This window comes from Bufo bufo, chromosome 8, assembly GCF_905171765.1.
Source record: "Bufo bufo chromosome 8, aBufBuf1.1, whole genome shotgun sequence".
NCBI classification, from domain to species: domain Eukaryota; kingdom Metazoa; phylum Chordata; class Amphibia; order Anura; family Bufonidae; genus Bufo; species Bufo bufo.
The window spans coordinates 131,935,757-131,956,647 of NC_053396.1; the positions used below are offsets into that span (position 1 = coordinate 131,935,757).

The 20,891-nt window shown below is 46.0% G+C and overlaps 1 protein-coding gene across 1 annotated transcript in view; it reads right to left on the minus strand.

The window, feature by feature from the left end:
- The window catches only part of LOC120977372 (phosphoglycerate kinase 1), a 35,928-nt gene extending 26,010 nt beyond the window's left edge, over positions 1-9,918 (minus strand). Inside the window, exons 1-4 of the mRNA XM_040405299.1 lie at positions 9,777-9,918; positions 3,382-3,432; positions 1,343-1,498; positions 307-451 (exon numbers count right to left, since the gene is read on the minus strand). Coding sequence (XP_040261233.1) covers positions 307-451; positions 1,343-1,498; positions 3,382-3,432; positions 9,777-9,841 — 417 coding nt within the window. The 5' untranslated portion in view covers positions 9,842-9,918. The remainder of the gene's footprint in view (positions 1-306; positions 452-1,342; positions 1,499-3,381; positions 3,433-9,776) is intronic.
- Between the last annotated feature and the right edge of the window lie 10,973 nt (positions 9,919-20,891).

The window sequence follows — 20,891 nt, forward strand, 5'->3', positions numbered from 1 at the left end:
TCCTACGTGAACATCTCATGAAGAGAGAACGAGCTGCAATTTTTCCTGAATGCACAGATGGTTCATGAAGAACAATGACCATGTGCATTTACTTGTGGAAATTAGTTGGTCCGGATTCAGTCTGTTGTAAGCATGGACGGCATACGGACAGAAGAGCCGCCTGTGTGAACTATCCCTACGGGGTCTGTACTCCACAAGATCGGCTTTCAGAGGTGATGAAAGCAAGAAGAGGCACAGCGCTCAGATCAGCGCCTGCCGGTTCATTTCAGAACATGGAGTCTTCAGATTTCGTGTACAGTCACTGACCTTGTTCCCAGCAGCATCTTTGCCTTTTCCCTCTTCCTCCACATGGAATCTCAAGTTCTCCAGGAGAAGGATGGTCCCAGGGGCTGGATCTGCACATGCGGCCTCGACTTCTGCTCCCACACAGTCCTTCAGGAACACTACATCTCTGTACAACGAATGTATGAAAGAGGTTCTCAACACCAACTAGGATTGTTCCATCATGAAGACATGTTAAAGGGGTATTCCAGTCACATTAAGTTATCCTACCTCTCTACAGGGGTCAGAAGACATGTTAAAAAAAAAAATTATAATTAGATGATTACACTTACTGGTAATCAGATTTTCCAGACCCCACGACAGCACCCTTCCTAATTATGGTGCTGTCGTGGGGGAGGGGAAAATGTAGTGCGACCACTGACTGGGCCACTACTGGTCGTGAGAAGAGGGGCAGTGTCCCCCCTGTTTAACTGGAGCAGTAGATACACAAGTGTCCGCCACTCTATTCAAACGGTGGAACACAGGCCACAGTTCTCATGATCGGTGGCGGCCCCAGTGGTTGGATCCTGTGCATTGGGGATAAGTGGCTGACAACCCCTTTAAGAATTCCAATTTAAAAGCATTCACCCTTTAATAAATTTTATACTAAAAAAGGATGCCAACCATTTTAAATTAATTCAGTGTTTAGCATATACCTTACTTCCATGAGTCTCCCTTCGTGTCGCCAGAGGCTGGCTCTGGACAGAATCAGTCTCCATCTCCCCCTGGCAGCTGACAATATTGTCCCTTCTTACTTCCCATGCAGAAGGAGTCTGAACAGAGGATCACTATGCAGACCCCTGGCTGTCCATCAGCACACAGCTTAGTAGATGGACATACACACTGCTGTACACTTTGAACCCCAGGTGGCGCCATACTATGTAGGTAAATGTGATCACTTTCCACTGATGCTTTATTGCAGCATGTAAATTGTATGCATGCTTCTTGTTTTCTGATTTATACAATGACTACGGCATGTAATGGTGGCAAAATACCCTCCTAAAAGATGAAAAACTATTACCTCTTCAAAAGAGACTTCAGTTCCACAGCTACCGGTGCCAGGGAGTACTTCTCAGGCATGGGGACACCATCTGGCCTGCCAAGGTGGCTCATTAAAACGACTGATTTAGCACCATGGTCCAAGCAGTGCTGGATACTGGGGACAGCGGCCTTAATCCTGGAGATCAGTGACAGAAAGAAAAATGATAGACGTCAGCAGTTTAGCAAACCAAGAAGATTTCCAACCTCAGCTACGACCATCATGCCCGAATAAACCACGTAGGCCATTCAGATGGGCAGAGAGCAGCAAATGCAATGAAAATTGACACATCTAGAAAACATACGTGGATGTCACGTGTGCCCAAGAGCAGGTGACCAGCCAAGCACCCGAGAAGGTCCGCCTTGGCAGGTCAATATAGTGAGTTTTAGGGGACAGTGGCATCATACATGTTCGACTAATGTCAGCCAAACTCTCCCATTGTGTATGGAGGCCTCCTGATCCTCCCCTGATGCCAGATAAAAAGGGTAAGGCTTGTGTATGGAGGCCTCCTGATCCTTCAGTCGTCAGGGGAGAAGATAAGCCACCGCTACAGGGGTCCAGCTGTGGCTTACTCCCCCCTCCACAACATGCATGTATGTATTTTCTGACCACAAGAGACTGCAGAGTTATCGTTCATGACAAGAATACCAGCGCACCCAAAGGAAGCCCCCATTATAAGTCAATAAGGGGTCATTACCGTCAAAAGCCATGGAGCTTGTACAAACAGCCATGCACTTTCACACTAGTGTTTTTCTTTTCCGGCATTGAGTTATGTCCTAGGGGCCCAATACCGGAAAATAACTGATCAGATTAACCCTAATGCATTCTGAACGGTGAGCAATCCGTTCAGGATGCATCAGTTCAGTCCCTCTTACGTTTTTTGGACGGAGATAATACCGCAGAATGCTGCAGTTCTCTCCAGCCAAAGACCCTGAACACTTGTCGGAATGCCGGATCTGGCATTAAGTGTTCTGGCAAAATGGATCTGGTTTTCTGGTATTTCAAAGCATTTGTCAGACGGATCCGCCTAACAGATGCCATCCGTTTGCGTCAGGATTGCTTTGTTACTTAGAACAGCTACTCGGAAACCATTAAATAGTCAGTCAGTTTGGCTGCACTTTCCATTGGGGATGGGAAATTATGGCAAAAAAAGAAACAAAAAAAAGATTATTTCAACTTTATTAATTAAAGGGGTTGTCATACAAAAATATTGTTTTCAAACCAGCACTTGGATCTAAATATTTGTAACTGCATGCAATTTCCATTTTTGTATACTGAGCTACTCAATAAAAGGTATCTGTATAGCGCCACCTGCTGTTTGTTCTTTTTCTTATTTCTTTGTCCTGCTCACTGAGTACGGCGCACATGCTCAGTTTCATCCTTCAACTGCTTCCTGAGCTGTGATAGGGAGAGCACAGAGACGCCCCCTTGACAAAGACACTCCCCTTGAGCTGCAGCAGAAAAGACCCTCCCCCTGAGCTGTCAGCTTGATATAAATCTAGCAGATCAATTGAATGGGGAGATCTCTGGATCCATGTGAGGTACAGGGCTGGCCCGGGTCTAGCTTTGTTACAAATATTTTCATATACAAGACGATGTCAGATTCCCATTTTTTACATTAGTCGTGGGGTAATCCTTTAAATATAAAAACACACGCAGGGCTTAAGGTGGCACATGACACAAACACTTTGGTGAAGCACGTGATGATGCCACCTGGCAGTATCTTCACGATTCACCAGAGGCCGGTGATTCACCCGAACTTCGTAAATGACGGGCACCAGCTTCTCCAAGACAGAAGTGGAGATTGGGGAGGTTTGGAGGCAGATAAATAAATGGCGTGCTCCATTTTGCAATGTGCGTTTTGGCGATTTAGCAAGAAACGGACAGTGTCAGCTTCAAAGTGGGAAAATTAACTCATTCAATTAATCATCCAGCCTTGGTTTCCATTTACCCTACACGTCGTACATCGGAGATGAACAAAGCAGACATGAGGGCAGAAAGTCACTGACGCAGCAGCTTACCTTTGGTTGTTAGTAATCTGGTTGTTTTTCATGGGAACATTGAAGTCAACCCTAAAAAAGAAGGAATTATAGTATAGTAAACTTTATATTCCAGGAATCTGCTTCAAAGTCAAATATTCAGAAACATCTAAACAATAAATAAACCATCACATACAAATAGCTCATCATTAATTCATAGCATAGTAAGGCTTTGTGCTCACATCACCGTTCACTTGCCCAGTTTAAGAGCAGGAGAGCGGAAAGGACAGATTCGGCACATAACTGAGCCAAACTGAGCCCTTAGGACCCCATAGACTATAATGGGGTCTGTTATGTTTCCGCTCAGAAGAGGATTTTGAAGCGGAGACAAAAGTCCTGCATGCACTACTTTAGTCTCCGCTCCAAAGTCTTCTTCTGAGCGGAAACATAATTTACCCCATTATAGTCTATGGGGTCCTAAGGGCTCAGTTATGTGCCGAATCCGTCCTTTCCTCTCCTAAACTGGGCAGAAGAACGGAAAGGCTGAACGGTGATGTGAACAAAGCCTTAGAGATCACCAAAACCACCAGTCATCAGCTACCTCCACTGTTCAGCCATCACAGCTTACAGACTACTGTACTACAGCCATCACAGCGCACAGACTACTGTACTACAGCCATCACAGCGCACAGACTACTGTACTACAGCCATCACAGCGCACAGACTACTGTACTACAGCCATCACAGCGCACAGACTACTGTACTACAGCCATCACAGCGCACAGACTACTGTACTACAGCCATCACAGCGCACAGACTACTGTACTACAGCCATCACAGCGCACAGACTACTGTACTACAGCCATCACAGCGCACAGACTACTGTACTACAGCCATCACAGCGCACAGACTACTGTACTACAGCCATCACAGCGCACAGACTACTGTACTACAGCCATCACAGCGCACAGACTACTGTACTACAGCCATCACAGCGCACAGACTACTGTACTACAGCCATCACAGCGCACAGACTACTGTACTACAGCCATCACAGCGCACAGACTACTGTACTACAGCCATCACGTTAAGAGATTCTACAATATTATTACTTCTATGGAAAGCCAATAAGTTATCAAAACTAGTTCAGAAATAAGCATACATTACACCTATGTGCCTATATGGAACCACAGGCTTAAAGGGGATGTCTCACTTCAGCAAATGGGATTTATCATGTAGAGAAAGTTAACACAAGGCACTTAGTAATGTATTGTGATTGTCCATATTGCTTTCTTTGCTGGCTGGATTCATTTTTCCATCACATTATACACTGCTCGTACCCAGGGGTTATGACCACTGCTGCAGCGCAGATATGAGGCGGCAGGGGCAGCTCCACATGTGTGCCCATGTGCTCTCCCACGGTCCCGCCCACCAGAGAACAGCGCCTTCTCATCATGTGCAAGCTCGATCACCATTGATGGATTGCAGGGTGGTCGTGACCATGGATATGTGATGGAAAAAAATGCAGCCAGCAAAGGAGGCAATATGGACAATCACAATACATTAGTAAGTACCTTGTATTAACTTTCTCTACATGATAAATGCCATGTGCTGAAGTGAGACAACCCCTTTAAGGGGTGTTCCAGGATTGCTATGGTTTTTGCTCACGTACAACTTCCCAGTGTTTGTTTTCTCACTTTGGACCCTCCTGACTCATTTTCACCATCTACACAAATCCCTCGGGTTTGTTTCCATCCTGTATGTAGCACATTCACCTCTAGATACCCACTCCGCTGTGACACCCTGCAGCACCTAGTTCTGTAAGGGCCGGGGGCACACCCCGTCTGGCGTGCCCTCTACCACATGTAACACAAGTGTAATTATTCGCCAGCCACGCTTGCCTTGCCCAGTTATTACCTGGCTTGTGATAGACTGAAGAGTTAATCCCTTCAGCACGCCGCAGGATGACTCAGCTCCACGCCACAGGGTGACAGCGGAAGCGCTGTCTTTTTGGCAAAATTACAGACAGCAAAGGGAGAGGCTTCAAAATGTAAGACAGGAAACTAGGTTACCTAGAAGAAACACTGCTTTGTTCAAAGTACAGCCCGTGTGCAGAATGGGCCACCATACATCAGAAATATACTGGCAAGAGCTTCCGTTTTTAAAAGGGCAGCACACAGACCATAGAAGCCAATGGGGCCATTCACACATCCACATGGCCAATCGAGGAATCACTGCACGTCATATCCTGGTCTATTAAGGCCTCTTTCACACGACCGTATGGCTTTTTCAGAGTTTTGCTGTCCGTTTTTCACAGATCCATTGTTTGTTTCCGTTCCGTTTTTCCGTATGGCATAAACAGTATACAGTAATTACTTTAAAAAAATTGGGCTGGGCATCAAATTTTCAATAGATGGTTCCGCAAAAACGGAACAAATACGGAAGACATACGGACGCATTTCCGTATGTTTTCAGGTTTTTTTGCAGACCCATTGACTTGGATGGAACCACAGAACGCGATTTGTGGGCAATAGGACATGTTCTATCTTTCAACAGAACGGAAACGGAATGCAAACGGAGTACATTCCAGTTTTTTGAACCATTCCGTATACGGAACGTAAACAACGGCCCGTAAACAGGGGGGGGGGGGGTAAACACGGTTGGGTGAAAGAGGCCTAAGACCCCTTTCACACAGGCGAGATTTCCGCACGGGTGCAATGCGTGAGGTGAACACATTGCACCCGCACTGAATCCGGACCCATTCATTTCTATGGGGCTGTGCACATGAGCGGTGATTTTCACGCATCACTTGTGCGTTGTGTGAAAATAGCAGCATGCTCTATATTGTGCGTTTTCCACACAACGCAGGCCCCATAGAAGTGAATGGGGCTGCGTGAAAATCGCAAGCAAGTGCGGTTAGAAGGGAAAATAGCATTCTTGATACAGACGGCATAGTACAATAGGGCTGGATGGGTTAAAAAAAATAATTTAACTCCCCTTAATCCACTTCTTTGCGCAGCCCGGCTTCTCTTCTGTCGTCTTCTTTGCTGTGTACAGGAAAAGGACCTTTGATGAGGTCACTGCGCTCATCACATGGTCGGTCACACGATCCATCACCATGGTAAAAGATCATGTGATAGTCCATGTGATGAGCGCAGTGACCTCATCAAAGGACCTATTCCTCAAAGAATAAGACAGAAGAGAAGCCGGGCTGCGCAAACAAGTGGATTAAGGAGAGTTACATTTTTTATTTTTTAACCCCTCCAGCCCTATTGTACTATGCATTCTGTATTAAGAATGCCATTTTCCCTTATAACCATGTTATAAGGGGAAATAATACAATCTACACAACACCCAACCAAACTCGAACTTCTGTTAAGTACGGGTCTGGGTACCAAACATGCCGATTTTTCTCACGCGCGTGCAAAACGCATTACAATGTTTTGCACTCATGCGGAAAAATTGCGCATGTTTCCGCAACGCACATGTGAAACCAGCCTAAGGGAGTGAGAATAAAAACCTTATGACTGTTGTGCCATTCCTTTATTATTCCTGCTAGAAGTAATGATTACTAGCATTTTGCAATGAAGGTCCAGATCGGTGTGACCAGTTGGGGCGTGTCCCTGCACATTCTGACACTCTACAATCAGTGCTGCCAGTGTCACTGGTAACACCCACCAGGACTTTCAATGCAAACCGAGAGTAACTCATTCATAACTTCTAGCAGGAATAATAAAAGGAACAGCACAACAGAGTAATATGAATAGGAAGATGCAAGCAGCGTCTAGAACAGACATGTCCGGAGAGGCGACAGGTTCTCTAAGTAGGAGTCGAATCACCAGTAAGAAGTTCTTGAGTTGTCCCTCTAAAACGTTCAGGATTCCTACACAATTTTTTGGTAGCGTTTTACTACGCAAGCTTTTGGGCTGTTCTTTTTCCAGTTTTATAGAGATGCTTACTGACAATGCGGGGACCGAAACATGGAGTTGGCAAGGAGGACCGGAGCAGGCAAGTATGAATCTCCAGTTGAGGGCACTTGCTCAAATCTCCTCATTTCCAGAGAACCCCTTTAAGCCACGTGCTAGAAGAACATTTTCTTGTGGCTGGCTGTGGCACCAGCACTTCCTGCTGAAGGTTGTAACACAAGCAGTATACGTGCACGGCCCTGCGCAGGTTACACCAGGCCTCCGTCACCCCTCCCGTCATCCCCTGCTGTGCTATTTTAGTCTTCAGAAAGATGCCGGCCAGAATTATCTTGACAAAAGCACACATGTGTGGGTCAGGGTGGCATGTTAGGCCTTTAGGACACCTACACTTACTACTTGCTAATAAATCTTAGGAAAGCAATCTGAAAATGAAAGGTAATTGAAGATGGTTTAAAAAAAAAAAAAAAAAAAAAAAAACTGTCCTGCCCGTAGACACTACATGGACCATCTCCGAGGTTGTAGAGCGAGGAGGAATGGGGGCTCAGCACCCTGGTTCTAGTGATCTGTGAGGGTCCCGAGAATCAGACATGTATCACCTATCCTGTCAATAAACTAGGGTTTTTACAAAAAGATGCTCAATCAGATTATGAATGGCACATCATACCAGGTCCCTGACTATAAAAAACTGCGTAATAACACATTGGCGGAACATTCAGCAATATTGGACATGCAATTTGCAGCTAAACTAATGAAGCTCTTGGATTTTACTAGAGATTGACTGGGGCCTTCATACTGGGAGGTCCTCTTCTCACAGGCTTTTGCTGCACTGATGAAGAAAGTCAATGACAGTATTTTCCCACGAGATGTTCTGACATCACCACCGACCTTCAGTCTGTCCTTCACAGGAAGAGATGGGACAGAAGAGAACAGCAGCAACATGACGAGTAGAGATGAGCAAACTTCAGGTTATGAAATTTGTTCACGCTTCGTTTGGTGGTAAAGGCAGAATTGAGTTATGGATTCCGTTACCACAGACCATAAGACAATCCTATGACGGAATGCATGACAGTAGGCCTTTAGAGGCATTCCGTTATTTATTCCGTCATAATATAAGTCTATGGGCTGAGAGGACTCCCCTGCATAACGGAAACTGGACGGATCCGTTTTCCAGCCCATAGACTTCTATTATGACGGAATGAATAGTGGAATGCCTCTAAAGGCATTCCGTTATGCATTCCGTCATAGAATTGCGTTATGGTCCGTGGTAACGAAATCCATAACGCAATTCTGTTTTTACCATGAAAAAAAAGCGTGAACGAATTTCAAAATATGAAATCCGCTCATCTCTAACGAGGAGGATGCCACCCTCCATGACTGATGGGCTCACACCTTGTACAATCACTTCCCATGAACATCTTCTGGTCCTCACCATAGTACTCTTCGTTCCCAGAATGGGAGGGACTTGAAAAGTCAAGAGGATGCCCTGAGCCTTGAAGGTGTTCTGCAGGGTTATACTAGACCAAATAAGTAGCGATGTAATAGACTGATTGGTCTACTTGCTTCGTGGCGTTGTCCCACCATAAGAATTTAGGATAAGGGGTAAATATCTGATGTGTGGAGAACTGACCACTGGGACCTTCAGAGATCACAAGAACGAGGTTCCAGAGTGGTGGTCACACATGTGCACTGCCTTCAACTCCATGGGGCTGCCAAAGAAAAGCCAAGTACTGGGCTTAACGAGCTCTTGGAGTTGCATAGAGTTGGAGGGAGCAGCAGCTCGGGTAAGTGACCACCACGCCATTCACTGCAGGGTAGGGATCACCAAATCAATTGGTCTCATCAACTGGAGTCTTTCCCCAATGAGGGGTTGGTGAAGAACGATCCATCACAATGAAGGCATGGTGCCCTGGACCATTCAGAAGTCAACAAAACCTGGTTATTTACAAGGTGGCAGTGGGTCTCCCAAGATCTATATAACAGAATCCCACCAATGACATTTATGAACACTGCTATGGGAAACCAATATTATATATATATAAAAATAGAACGCCCATTGATTCAACCAAAAGGATGAAAAAGTTACGCCTCATAGTCTGGCCGTAGAGACTGCAATCATGACTGGTTGTGAAACCATCTTCCTGTGACCATGAATCATGAGAACATCCTGGAGGTATCCAGAGGCCTCACTATCCCACCCCCTCCTCTGTGGCTAGGTGATCATGGCATCCAACCAGACCAAGGACTCCAGGTAAACTTCTAGGAGAAAAGAGATCCTCCAACATTCAGGCAGATCACCTCCGCAGTGGTCAGGGGCCTTCAGATCAGACGTGTTGACCGGTCTCATTCCCACCCGGTTATCTATAGCCTGTTCTAATGCTGGACCCGGAGCCGCCATGTATGGATGGACCGCCGCTATCTAGATCTCAGGGATGGAAGGTCACACCCACACGAGCGCTGCCGACGACCCTGGAGCCGCCCGCCCGCTGATGGCCCCACAGCCCCGACACTCACCTCATCACCACTCGCTTCCCCTTCACATCCACCTTGTCCAGGGTCAGCTTGTTAGACAGAGACATGATCGCGACCGGTCCGAGTCAGCTCGCAAATGGCAACAGGACTAGCACGGCGCAGGTCACCTTAACACTTCGGAGGCTCCGCCTATAAACAGCTCTCATTGGTTCAAAGTGGAGGACGGGAAGACTTCGAGCTACGCCATTGGAAGAACTGGTTGTCAGATGTCAAAGTAGACACGCCCACTGAGCCCCGCTATAGGGGCGGGGTCGAGGAGACTGACGGTGACTCAATGCGGAGAGCGGGGTCGCCATGAGCCGATCACGTGTGTCACGTCCTAGAACCGCACAGGAACAGCTCGATACAAGGTTTGGTGATGTGAGTGGAAAGAAAAGCTCAGAAGCAGACATCAGGGAGTGTTCACACTGATGCAAGGAAGCGCACAGTCATTACATACATTTATACATGCAGGGCCGTTTCTAGGGAATTTTACCAACAGGGCGAACATTAAAAAAGCGCCATAAAGGGGTTCTCACACTTCAGTAAGTTGCATTTATCATATAGAGAAAGTTAATACAAGCCACTTACTAATGTATTGTTATCCATATTGCTTCCTTTGCTGGCTGGATACATTTTTCCATCACATTATACACTGCTCGTTTCCATGGTTACGACCAGCCTACAATCCAGCAGTGGTGGTCATGCTTGCATACTATAGGCAAAAGCGTCAGCCTCTCTGGTGGCCGGGACCGTGAGAGCTCACATAGGCTGGTGCTTTATCCTATAGTGTGCAAGCACGACCACCAATGATGAATTACAGGGTGGTCGTAACCATGGAAACGAGCAGTGTATAATGTGATGGAAAAATGAATCCAGCCAGCAAAGGAAGCAATATGGACAATCACAATACATTAGTAATTGGCTTGTATTAACTTCCTCTACATAATAAATGGCACTTACTGAATTGAGACAACCCCTTTAAAGGGCTTCTGTCACCCCACTAAACAGTTTTTTTTTTTTTTTGGTTACTTTTAATCCCTATACTGCGATTTATGCATACATACTGTAATTAATCATTTTCGTTCAGCAGATTCTGTTAAAAACTTACTTTTAAAATATGCAAATTACCTTACTACCAGCAAGTAGGGCGGCTACTTGCTGGTAGCAGCCGCATCCTCCTATCCTAAAGACACCCCCTCCGCATGTTGATTGACAGGGCCAGCGGACGAGATCGTCCTCTGGCTGGTCCTGTCTGCTATCAAGATCCTGCGCCGTAACGGTATTTAGTCAGCGCAGGCGCACTGAGAGGAGGACGCTCGCTCGGTCGCTCCTTCCTCAATGCGCCTGCGCCGGGTGTAGATGTGACGTCATCGGCGCAGGCGCATTGAGGATGGAGCGGCCAAGCGAGCGTCCTCCTCTCAGTGCGCCTGCGCTGACTGAAGACAGGTACGGCGCAGGCGCCAGATTTTGAATGCAAACAGGGCTAGCAGAGAGAGATCCCGTCCGCTGGCCCTGTCAATCAGCATGCGGAGGGGGCGTCATTATGATAGGAGGATGCGGCTGCTACCAGCAAGTAGCCGCCCTACTTGCTGGTAGTAAGGTAATTTGCATATTTTAAAAGTAAGTTTTTAACAGAATCTGCTGAATGAAAATGATTAATTACAGTATGTATGCATAAATCGCAGTTTAGGGATTATAAGTAACCAAAAAATAATAATAACTGTTTAGTGGGGTGACAGAAGCCCTTTAAGGGCTCATCCATCATACAGTGGGCACATGTCCGGTGCCCGTATATATTGCGGACCCGCTGTTATTGCGGGGCCACAATACAGGTACGGCCATGCTGCTGCTGATGAGATGCCAGTCACGGGGTCCGTGGGCGGGGTGTAGTAGAATGGGTGGAGGTCAGGGGCGTTGCTAGGGTCAAAAAAGATCTGGGGCCCAAGCCCCAATGAATATGGCCCAATTCTCTAAGTCCACACCGCATTTTGCTGTACTTGCTATACAGCGCCCCATACCTCTTACATCTAGTGACGTCTCCTTTGATGTAGATGTTCTCTTTCCTCATCTTCTTCTTTCAGACCAGACCATTATTTTTCAGGCATTTTTCGTCTCTGCAGTTTGACAAAAAAAAATCTTAGTTTACTACTTTTCCATCATCCTCCCATCCAGTGGTGTGCCTAGGGTGTTTGTCACCCGCGGCGGGTCCTTTCTCTGGCACCCCCCACCAATACTTTAAAAAGATTGTACCCCCCTACAGTAGTATTGCCCTCATTGTACAACCTTCACAGTAGTTTTATCCAGATATGTGCCCTCTCATGGTATTTATGCCCATATTGTGCCCCTTCAAGGTAGTTATGCCTTCACTGTACAACCTTTACAGTCGTTATGCCCACATTGTGCCCCTTTAAAGTACTTATCCCTCCATTGTGCCCCCTTCACAGTTGTAATGCCCTCTTTGTGCCTCCCTCAGTAGTTATGCCCTCTCTGTGCCCATTTAAAAGTAGTAATGCCCTATCTGTGCCTCCTTCACAGTTGTAATGCCCTCTGTGTCCCTTCAGAGTAGTTATGCCCTCACTGCCCCATACCAGTAATAATGCCCACTCAGTGCCCCATAACAGTTATGCCCACCCACTTTACAAGAGTAATGCTCTGTGCCCCCTTCATAGTAGTAATGCCCATTGTGCCCCCTTAATAGTAGTAATGCCCATTGTGCCCCCTTCATAGTAATAATGTTAACTGTGCCTCCTTCACAGTAGTAATGCCCATTGTGCCCACTTCATAGTTATAATGCCCATTGTGTCCCCCTAATACTAGTAATGCCCTTTGTAATAGTATTGCCCTCTGTGCCCCCTTTGTAGTAGTAATAATACCCTCTGTGCCCCCTTTATAGTAGTAATGCCCTCTTTGTAGTAATGCCCTCTGTGCCCCATCCATATGGTAGAAATACCCTCTGTGCCCCCACCATGGTAGAAATGGTTTCTGTTAAATAAATAAAAATACACAGTACCTACTCACTTTGTCCCTTTCCTGAAGCCCACAGTCCTCTCTCCCCTACAGTCACAGATCGCGCTGCAGCACTGTGTGGGCGGAGCTTATGCAGAATTACGGTCTGCAGGCTCCACCCACATAGGCCGGTAGGGCGATCTGTGTCTGCAGGCTGAATGGTGGAGCGGGGAGAAGTCTTCCTGCTTCACCATTCAGTGCGGGAGAGACAGAGCGCAGGGAGCTGAGTGACAGGACAGCAGCTCCCTGTGCTCCTGTAATGAACGCTTCCATCTGTATTGATGGAAGCGCTCATTGCTTCTAGGCTCTGGCACCCCCTGAGAGCCGGCACCCAGGGCGGAGCACCCCCCCCCCCCCCCCCGGGCACGCCACTGCTCCCATCTTCTGGACAAATCATCCTACCACCCCCAATACTGTGCCGCTTTGCTCCCCAATATTATACTGTAGAAACCGATAAACCCCCTGATAATACTAGTACCTCACAGAGCCCCCCATATAAAATACACCTTCTTTGTGGCCTCAGTAGATGCCCCCATAGTGCCCCCCTATAATGTGCCAGTAAGAAGTGCCCCCAATAATGTGCCAGTAAGAAGTGCCCCCATTGATGCCCCCTAATAATGTGCCAGTCAGAGGTGCCCCCCATAGATGCCCCCAATCATGTGCCAGTAACAAGTGCCTCTCCATGCCCCCCCCAATCATGTGGCAGTAACAAGTGCCTCTCCATGCCCGCCCCCCAAATCATGTGCCACAAGTATTGTCCGGTATAAAAATAAAAAACAGTTATACTTACCTCCATGGCAGCGATGCGACGCAGGCCTCTTCCGGCCTTTGTCCCGCACTGAACGGTTCAGGCGTTGCGATGACTGCAGGTGCCTGCAGCCTATCTGAGGAACAAGGAAGAGAGACGCCTCTCCCTCATCTCCCCCGATCCGCTTTCTGCCCTGACTCTCACTATATTCTCAGGGGGAAGGGGCAATTGACCGATTGCCCCCCCCCCCCCCTGGATCCGCCAGTGGCTGCCAGCCTGTAAATAGATGCCGACGGTGCCCCCCTCGTCTTGCTGGAGACACAGCCGAACACGGACATAACCCCTTCTCTACTCATTCAGCATGATACTCCCCCTTGCCTTAGGCTACATCTAGGATTGCCACCTTTCCCTACAAAAATAGCGGCCAAGTTAAGCCACACCCCAAAGGGAGTGTGGTTGTGGCCGTGGCTTAACAATAAGTGTTAAGTCGCTATGTCATACTGTGGCTCCCAGTATTAATAATGCCCCCATTAGTGCCCCACAGTAATAGTATTATTGCCTCCATTAGTGCCCCCAGTAATAGTAATGCCCCCATTAGTGCCCCCAGTAATAGTAATGCCCCCATTAGTGCCCCCAGTAATAGTAATGCCCCCATTAGTGCACCCCAGAATTAATAGTGCAAAACAAAACAGCCCTCGCCCTGTGCTGGGGAGCATTGCAGCAAGAAATGCTTTACTCATTCCATTTTTTTCTTATTTAAAGGGATTCTGTCACCAGGTTTTGGCCTATAGAGATACGGACATGTGCGGCTAGATTGCCGCTAGCATGTCCGCAATATATCTGTCCTATAGGGCTGTGTGCTTTTAATTTCTTTAAAAAAGGATTTTATAGATAGGTAAATGAGTCTTGTATGTGTCCAAGGGGCTGTACTAACCTTCCTGTAGCCCAGCCGTGCCCGCCTGTGAAGGAGCCCAGCACCGCCTATGGCGCAACCCATCTCATATGACATAGAGAAAAAGGACTAACGTGTATGACACTGTACAAACAGCCCTCTCGGAACATTTAGAACAGGGTGGGAGGTACCGCATCCACGATTGATAGGAGGGAAGGGCCGATATGAACAGGGTGTACATGATGAAGCCAGGACACCAATGCCCTAATGCTTCCATTGAAATATTCTGGCAGGATAGAGGCATGCCACATAGGGTCACTGCTTTGCTTGATGCAGAGGATTCACTATTTCAAGGAAATCCCTGGAGAGAATGACAGTCCTTGGCAGCTATTGAGGGCTTTGAGCATGCCGCGCTGCTGCTGGGGAACGCAGGAGAGGGCACTAGGGGCCAAAGGGGGGGCACAAGGTGGACATAACTACAGTGAGGGGGCACAAAGGTGGGCATTAGTACTGTGAAGGGACCACAAGGAGGACATAACTACTGTGAAGATGCCACAAGGAGGACATAATGTCACGGACTTACCGAGACATACGGACATCCCGGCGACAGTGAGTGGTTTTCCTTGTGGATCAATAGGCGTCTATGTTGTTTCTGGTAATGGCCAGACCCCTTGCCTCCAGGGGTTGCTTATGTGGTCATTTAACCACCTCCCGTCCGCCCATAGACTATAAACGTCCTATGGGTGGACCTCTATTTCTGAAAGCACGTTTTAAAACGTCCTTTCAGAAATAGCAGCTGCACGCTAATCGTGCAGCTGCTGATCGGGTTGCCCGCTGTCAGTGACAGCAGGGAAACCCTAAGACAAGGCAGGGACAGTGCCCAGGTGTCCCTGCCTTCTGGATTGCTGCAGACACAGCGCTCACCGACCGCCGGGACCGGAGAGTGCAGGGGCTGTGTGAGGTCTTTCACAGACCTCGATCAGCCCTGCTGTGAGGCTGTACAGCGCTGGATTGCTGCTGTACAGCCTCTCTAGGGGTGTATTTGTCCTGTAACTGGGGCTACTATGTCAGCCCCAGTTACAGGAGAAATCAACAGTGAAAAAAAAAAGAAAAAGTGAAGTAAATGTCCCCCAGAGGTCTTGTATGACCTTATGGGGGACGAAAAGTGTAAAATAAAAAAAATAAAAATTAAACGTTGAAAATAAAAAAATAAAAAAAGTTTCACATGTAAAAAAAAAAAGTCCCCAAGTAAGGAATGAAAAAAAAATGTTAGAAAAAATAAAATAAAATAGACATATTTGGTATTGCCGCGTCCGTAAAAACCAGCTCTATGAAAATATCACATGACCTAACCCCTCGGGTGAACACCGTAAAAAAAAAACTGTGTCAAAACAAGCAATTTTTGTCACCTTGCATCACAAAAGGTGCAACACCAAGTGATCAAAAACGCGTATGTCCCACAAAATGGTACCAATAAAACCGTCACCTCATCCCGCAAAAAATGAGCCCCTACATAAGAAAATCTCTCAAAAAATAAAAAAACTATAGCTCTTAGAACATGGAGACACTAAAACATAATTTTTTTGGTTTCAAAAATGCTATTATTGTGTTAAAGTGAAACAAATAAAAAAAGTATACATATTAGGTATCGCCACGTCCGTAACAATCTGCTCTATAAAAATGTCACTTGATTGAACCCCTCAGGTGAACGCTGTAAAAATAAATAAATAGAAACTGTGCTAAAACAACCAATTTTTTGGTCACCTTGCCCCATAAAGTGTTATAATGAATGATCAAAAAATCATATGTACCCAAAAATAGTACTAATAAAACTGGCACCTTATCCCCTAGTTTGCAAAATGGGATCACTTCTTGGGAGTTTCTACTGTAAGGGTGCATCAGGGGGCTTCAAATGGGACATGGCATCTAAAAACCATGTGGAGTTCCTTTTCTTCTGCGCCCTGCCGTGTGCCCATACAGCAGTTTATGACCACATGTGGGGTGTTTCTGCAAACCGCAGAATCTGGGTAATAAATATTGAGTTTTGTTTGGCTGTTAACCATCGATGTGTTAAAGAAAAAAATTGATTAAAATGGAAAATCTGCCAAAAAAGTGAAATTTAAAAATTTGATCTCCATTTTCCTTTAATTCTTGTGGAACGCCTAAAGGGTTAACAAAGTTTCTAAAATCGGTTTTGAATACCTTGAGGGGTGTAGTTTCTACAATGGGGTCATTTATGGGGGTATCCACTATGTAGGCCCCACAAAGTGACTTCAGACCTGAACTGGTCCTTAAAAAGTGGGTTTTGGCAATTTTCTTAAAAATTTGAATTATTGCTTCTAAACTTCTAAGCCTTCTAACGTCCTAAAAAAATAAAATGACATTTCCAAAATGATGCCAACATAAAGTAGACATATGGGGAATGTTAAGTAATAAATATTTTATGAGGTATCACTTTCTGTTTTAAAAGCAGAGAAATTGAAATTTAGAAAAGTTTTCAAATTTTTGGGTAAATTTGGGATTTTTTCATAAATAAAGGTGAAATATTTTGACTCAAATTTATGACTATCATGAAGTACAATGTGTCACGAGAAAACAATCTCTGAATGACTTGGATAAATAAAGGCGTTCCAAAGTTATTACCACATAAAGTGAGATTTGTCAGTTTTGCAAAATTTGGCCTGGTCTGGAAGGGGGCAAATGGCCCAGATGGCAGGTGGTTAAAAGGATTCTGTCACCAGGTTTGACCCCTGTCAGCTAAACATATGCTGATGTTCAGGGCCTCATCACGATTCCTAATGTGTTCTTATAAATGTGATCTGTGGGCTTATTTAGCTAAAAAACAGCTTTTACTAACCTGTCAGTCAATCAAATAAGGTGCCCAAGGGGATGTGAAGCGATGGCAGGTGCCGGCCGCACCCGCCGCCGTTCGTGCCCAGCGCCGCCTTTCCGGACTTCGCCTCTCGCTCTCCCTCCCTCCTCCTGCTGTAAGATCTCGCACTTGCGCACAGGCCTCTGCCTGATGCGCCCGTGCGGACTTCTCCATTTGGCTTCTTCCAGCGAAGTGCGCATGCGCCGGCACTTTGCTCAACCCCTGTATGCGCGAGATCTTACAGCAGGAGGAGGGGGGAGGGAGGGAGAGCGAGAGGCGGCACAAGGATTAGGAGGCGGCGCAGAAGTCCGGAAAAGGCGGTGCTGGGCACGAACGGCGGCTGGTGCGGCCGGCACCTGGCATCGCTTCACATCCCCTTGGGCACCTTATTTGATTGACTGACAGGTTAGTAAAAGCTGTTTTTTAGCTAAATAAGCCCACAGATCACATTTATAAGCCCACATTAGGAATCGTGATGAGGCCCTGAATATCAGCATATGTTTAGCTGACAGGGTTGAAAACTGGTGACAGAATCCCTTTAACCTTATTTATAGTTTCTTCTCCCACTATGCTGTGCAGTTTATAGCTTCTCTGCCTGTGGATTGTTTGTGGTTGGATTTCGGCTGAGTTCCTGGTGCTTCCATAGCCTCTTTGAAGTTGTCTTTCCTTTCCCTTTTTGTATTTTGTTTGGGTTCTGTGTGTTGCATTTCCCTATTGTTTGTATTAGGCCTAAAGTAGACTCCTGTTCGTCCTTCATTTTGGAGGAACAGGTAGTCTTGTCCCTGCCATTAGTACCAGGGTCCTATAGGGCTAGATAGGACTCTAGGTATTCCTGCGTATGAACTCACCTACCTTTGGTGTCTGTTCATACTGCTAGTCAGTAAGGATTTTGGTTAGGGTTTTCACTAGGAAGTGTCCATCTTCCTTCCCTAGCTCTCAGGCCTGATTCCCTGTTTCCCCCTTCCCTCCTATGCTCGGTGTGGTGTTTCCCTCCCACACCGAAGCGTGACACATAATTACTGAGAGGGGCACAAACGTTGTTATAACTGTAAGGGGGCACAAATGTGGGCATAACTAGTGTGAAGGGGCCTCAAGGAGGGCATAACTAGTGTGAAGGGGCCACAAGGAGGACATAACTAGTGTGAAGGGGCCACAAGGAGAATGTAACTACTGTGAAGGGGCCACAAGGAGGACATAACTAGTGTGAAGGGGCCACAAGGAGAACATAACTACTGTGAAGGGGCCACAAGGACGACATAACTACTGTGAGGGGGCACAAATGTAGGCATAACTATTGTGAAGGGGCCACAAGGAGGACATAACTACTGTAAAGGGACACAAACGTGGGCATAACTCTAAGGGGGCACAAATGTGGGAATAACTATTGTGAGGGGGCACAAAGGTGGGCATTACTACTGTGAAGGGGCCACAAGGAGGACATAACTACTGTATAGGGACACAAACGTTGGCATAACTCTAAGGGGGCACAAATGTGGGCATAACTACTGTGAAGTGGCACAAAGGTGGACATGGCTACGGTGAAGGGGCCACAAGGAGGACATAACTACTGTGAAGGGGCAACAAGGAGTAGATAACTACTGTGAAGGGGCCACAAGGAGGAAATAACTACTGTGAAGGGGTAACAAGGAGTAGAGAACTACTGTCAGGGGCCACAAGGAGGACATAACTACTGTGAAGGGGGTAACAAGGAGTAGATAACTACTGTGAAGGGGCCACAAGGAGGAAATAACTACTGTCAGGGGTCACAAGGAGGACATAACTACTGTGAGGGTGCACAAAGGTGGTCATAACTACTGTGAAGGGACCACAAGTAGGATATAACTACTGTGAAGGGTCACAAAGGTGGGCATTACTACTGTGAAGGGGCCACAAGGAGGACATAACTACTGTGAGGGGGCACAAGGAAGACATAACTACTGTGAGGGGGGGCACAATACAATACACATTGACAGTGGTGCCACAAGGATATGTGCATTCCCCAACATCTGTCATGGACTGGTAGCTAGGCATTTACAGCAACTGCCTACGTTGACTTGCATCATATACCATTATATTGATGACATCATGCTTTCAGGATCAGCTTAAAAATTGTAACAGAACATATGCAACAAAGAGAATGGGCAACAAATCCTAATAAAGTGCAGGGACCTGCACAACAAGTCAAATTTTGTGGTGTGATATGGGCAGGACCACAGAAGGTCATACCAGAACTAGTGCTGGGCACAGTAGCCAACTACTACATCTGTCAAGGAAGCACTAAAAGTGCATTTACAGGGACATACTGTATCTTGTATTATATGGAGGGGCTGATTCTCTTGTTTATATTTCTTTTTACAGATTGATCCCGATCCTAGACTGAGATCACCCTGATGTTGATGCTACTGATGCCTATGAGTTTTGTGAAAACATTGATGAGAGATGAATACCAGCAAAGGAGACCTAGAATGATACATTTCTGAAAAATGCATGATGAGTCCATTGCCCAAAAGAACTAATTTAACAACTGTTAGATTTGCTCACACTTGCCAATTTCTTCTAAGACTATGCCATGTTTAGCTATTCCATTAACTCAACTACTTTACAGAACATGTGCACCTGATTTGTACGCTAACTTCATCAGCAATTGGAGTGCAACCAGATTATCATTGAAAGCCCTACCCTTAATATCTACTCTTTTTCTGAGCCCCTTTATCTATATGATTTTGGTGTATATGTGTATATATTTAATGTGCCTGTCTATTTCTAGTGATGTGGTGTCAGCTGTCCTGCAAGTCCCCACCATCCTTTTATTCATGGACTTGTCCAGCTGGCTGGTACCATAAGTCACTTTTACTGTTATTTTGTATGTTGGACACTTGGCTACTACTCCTGGAAGACCCCCCTATTTCCCAGCCACATTCCTTCCAGAAAATTAGTATAAAGACCCTAGGTTCTGTTACCTCAATTGGAACAACCTACTGTGTCCAGAGAGTGATGGTTCTCCTGGGCCATAAAAAGTGATGGACAGGGCCCCCCAGACTGTAATCCTTAATAAACTATTCTACTTTTTAATTTGTTGTGTTTGTCCTTCATTATACAGTGTCCATATTATAATTTTCCCATTTGCATACAAAATTAGCATGGGGTCAATCCACTGGCAGATATGTGACCAGAATCAGTCTCCAATTTTTTTCACCTATTCTTCACCACTTCAGTATTCAGTTGCAAGAAAAAGTATGTGAACCCTTTGGAATGATATGGATTTCTGCACAAATTGGTCATAAAATGTGATCTGATCTTCATCTAAGTCATAACAATAGACAATCACAGTCTGCTTAAACTAATAACACACAAAGAATTAAATGTTACCATGTTTTTATTGAACACACCATGGAAACATTCACAGTGCAGGTGGAAAAAGTATTTGAACCCCTAGACTAATGACATCTCCAAGAGCTAATTGGAGTGAGGTGTCAGCCAACTGGGGTCCAATCAATGAGATGAGATTGGAGGTGTTGGTTGCAGCTGCCCTGTACAGTTCTGGGTTTGCTTTAAAAAAAAAGCATTGCCTGATGTGAATGATGCCGCGCACAAAAA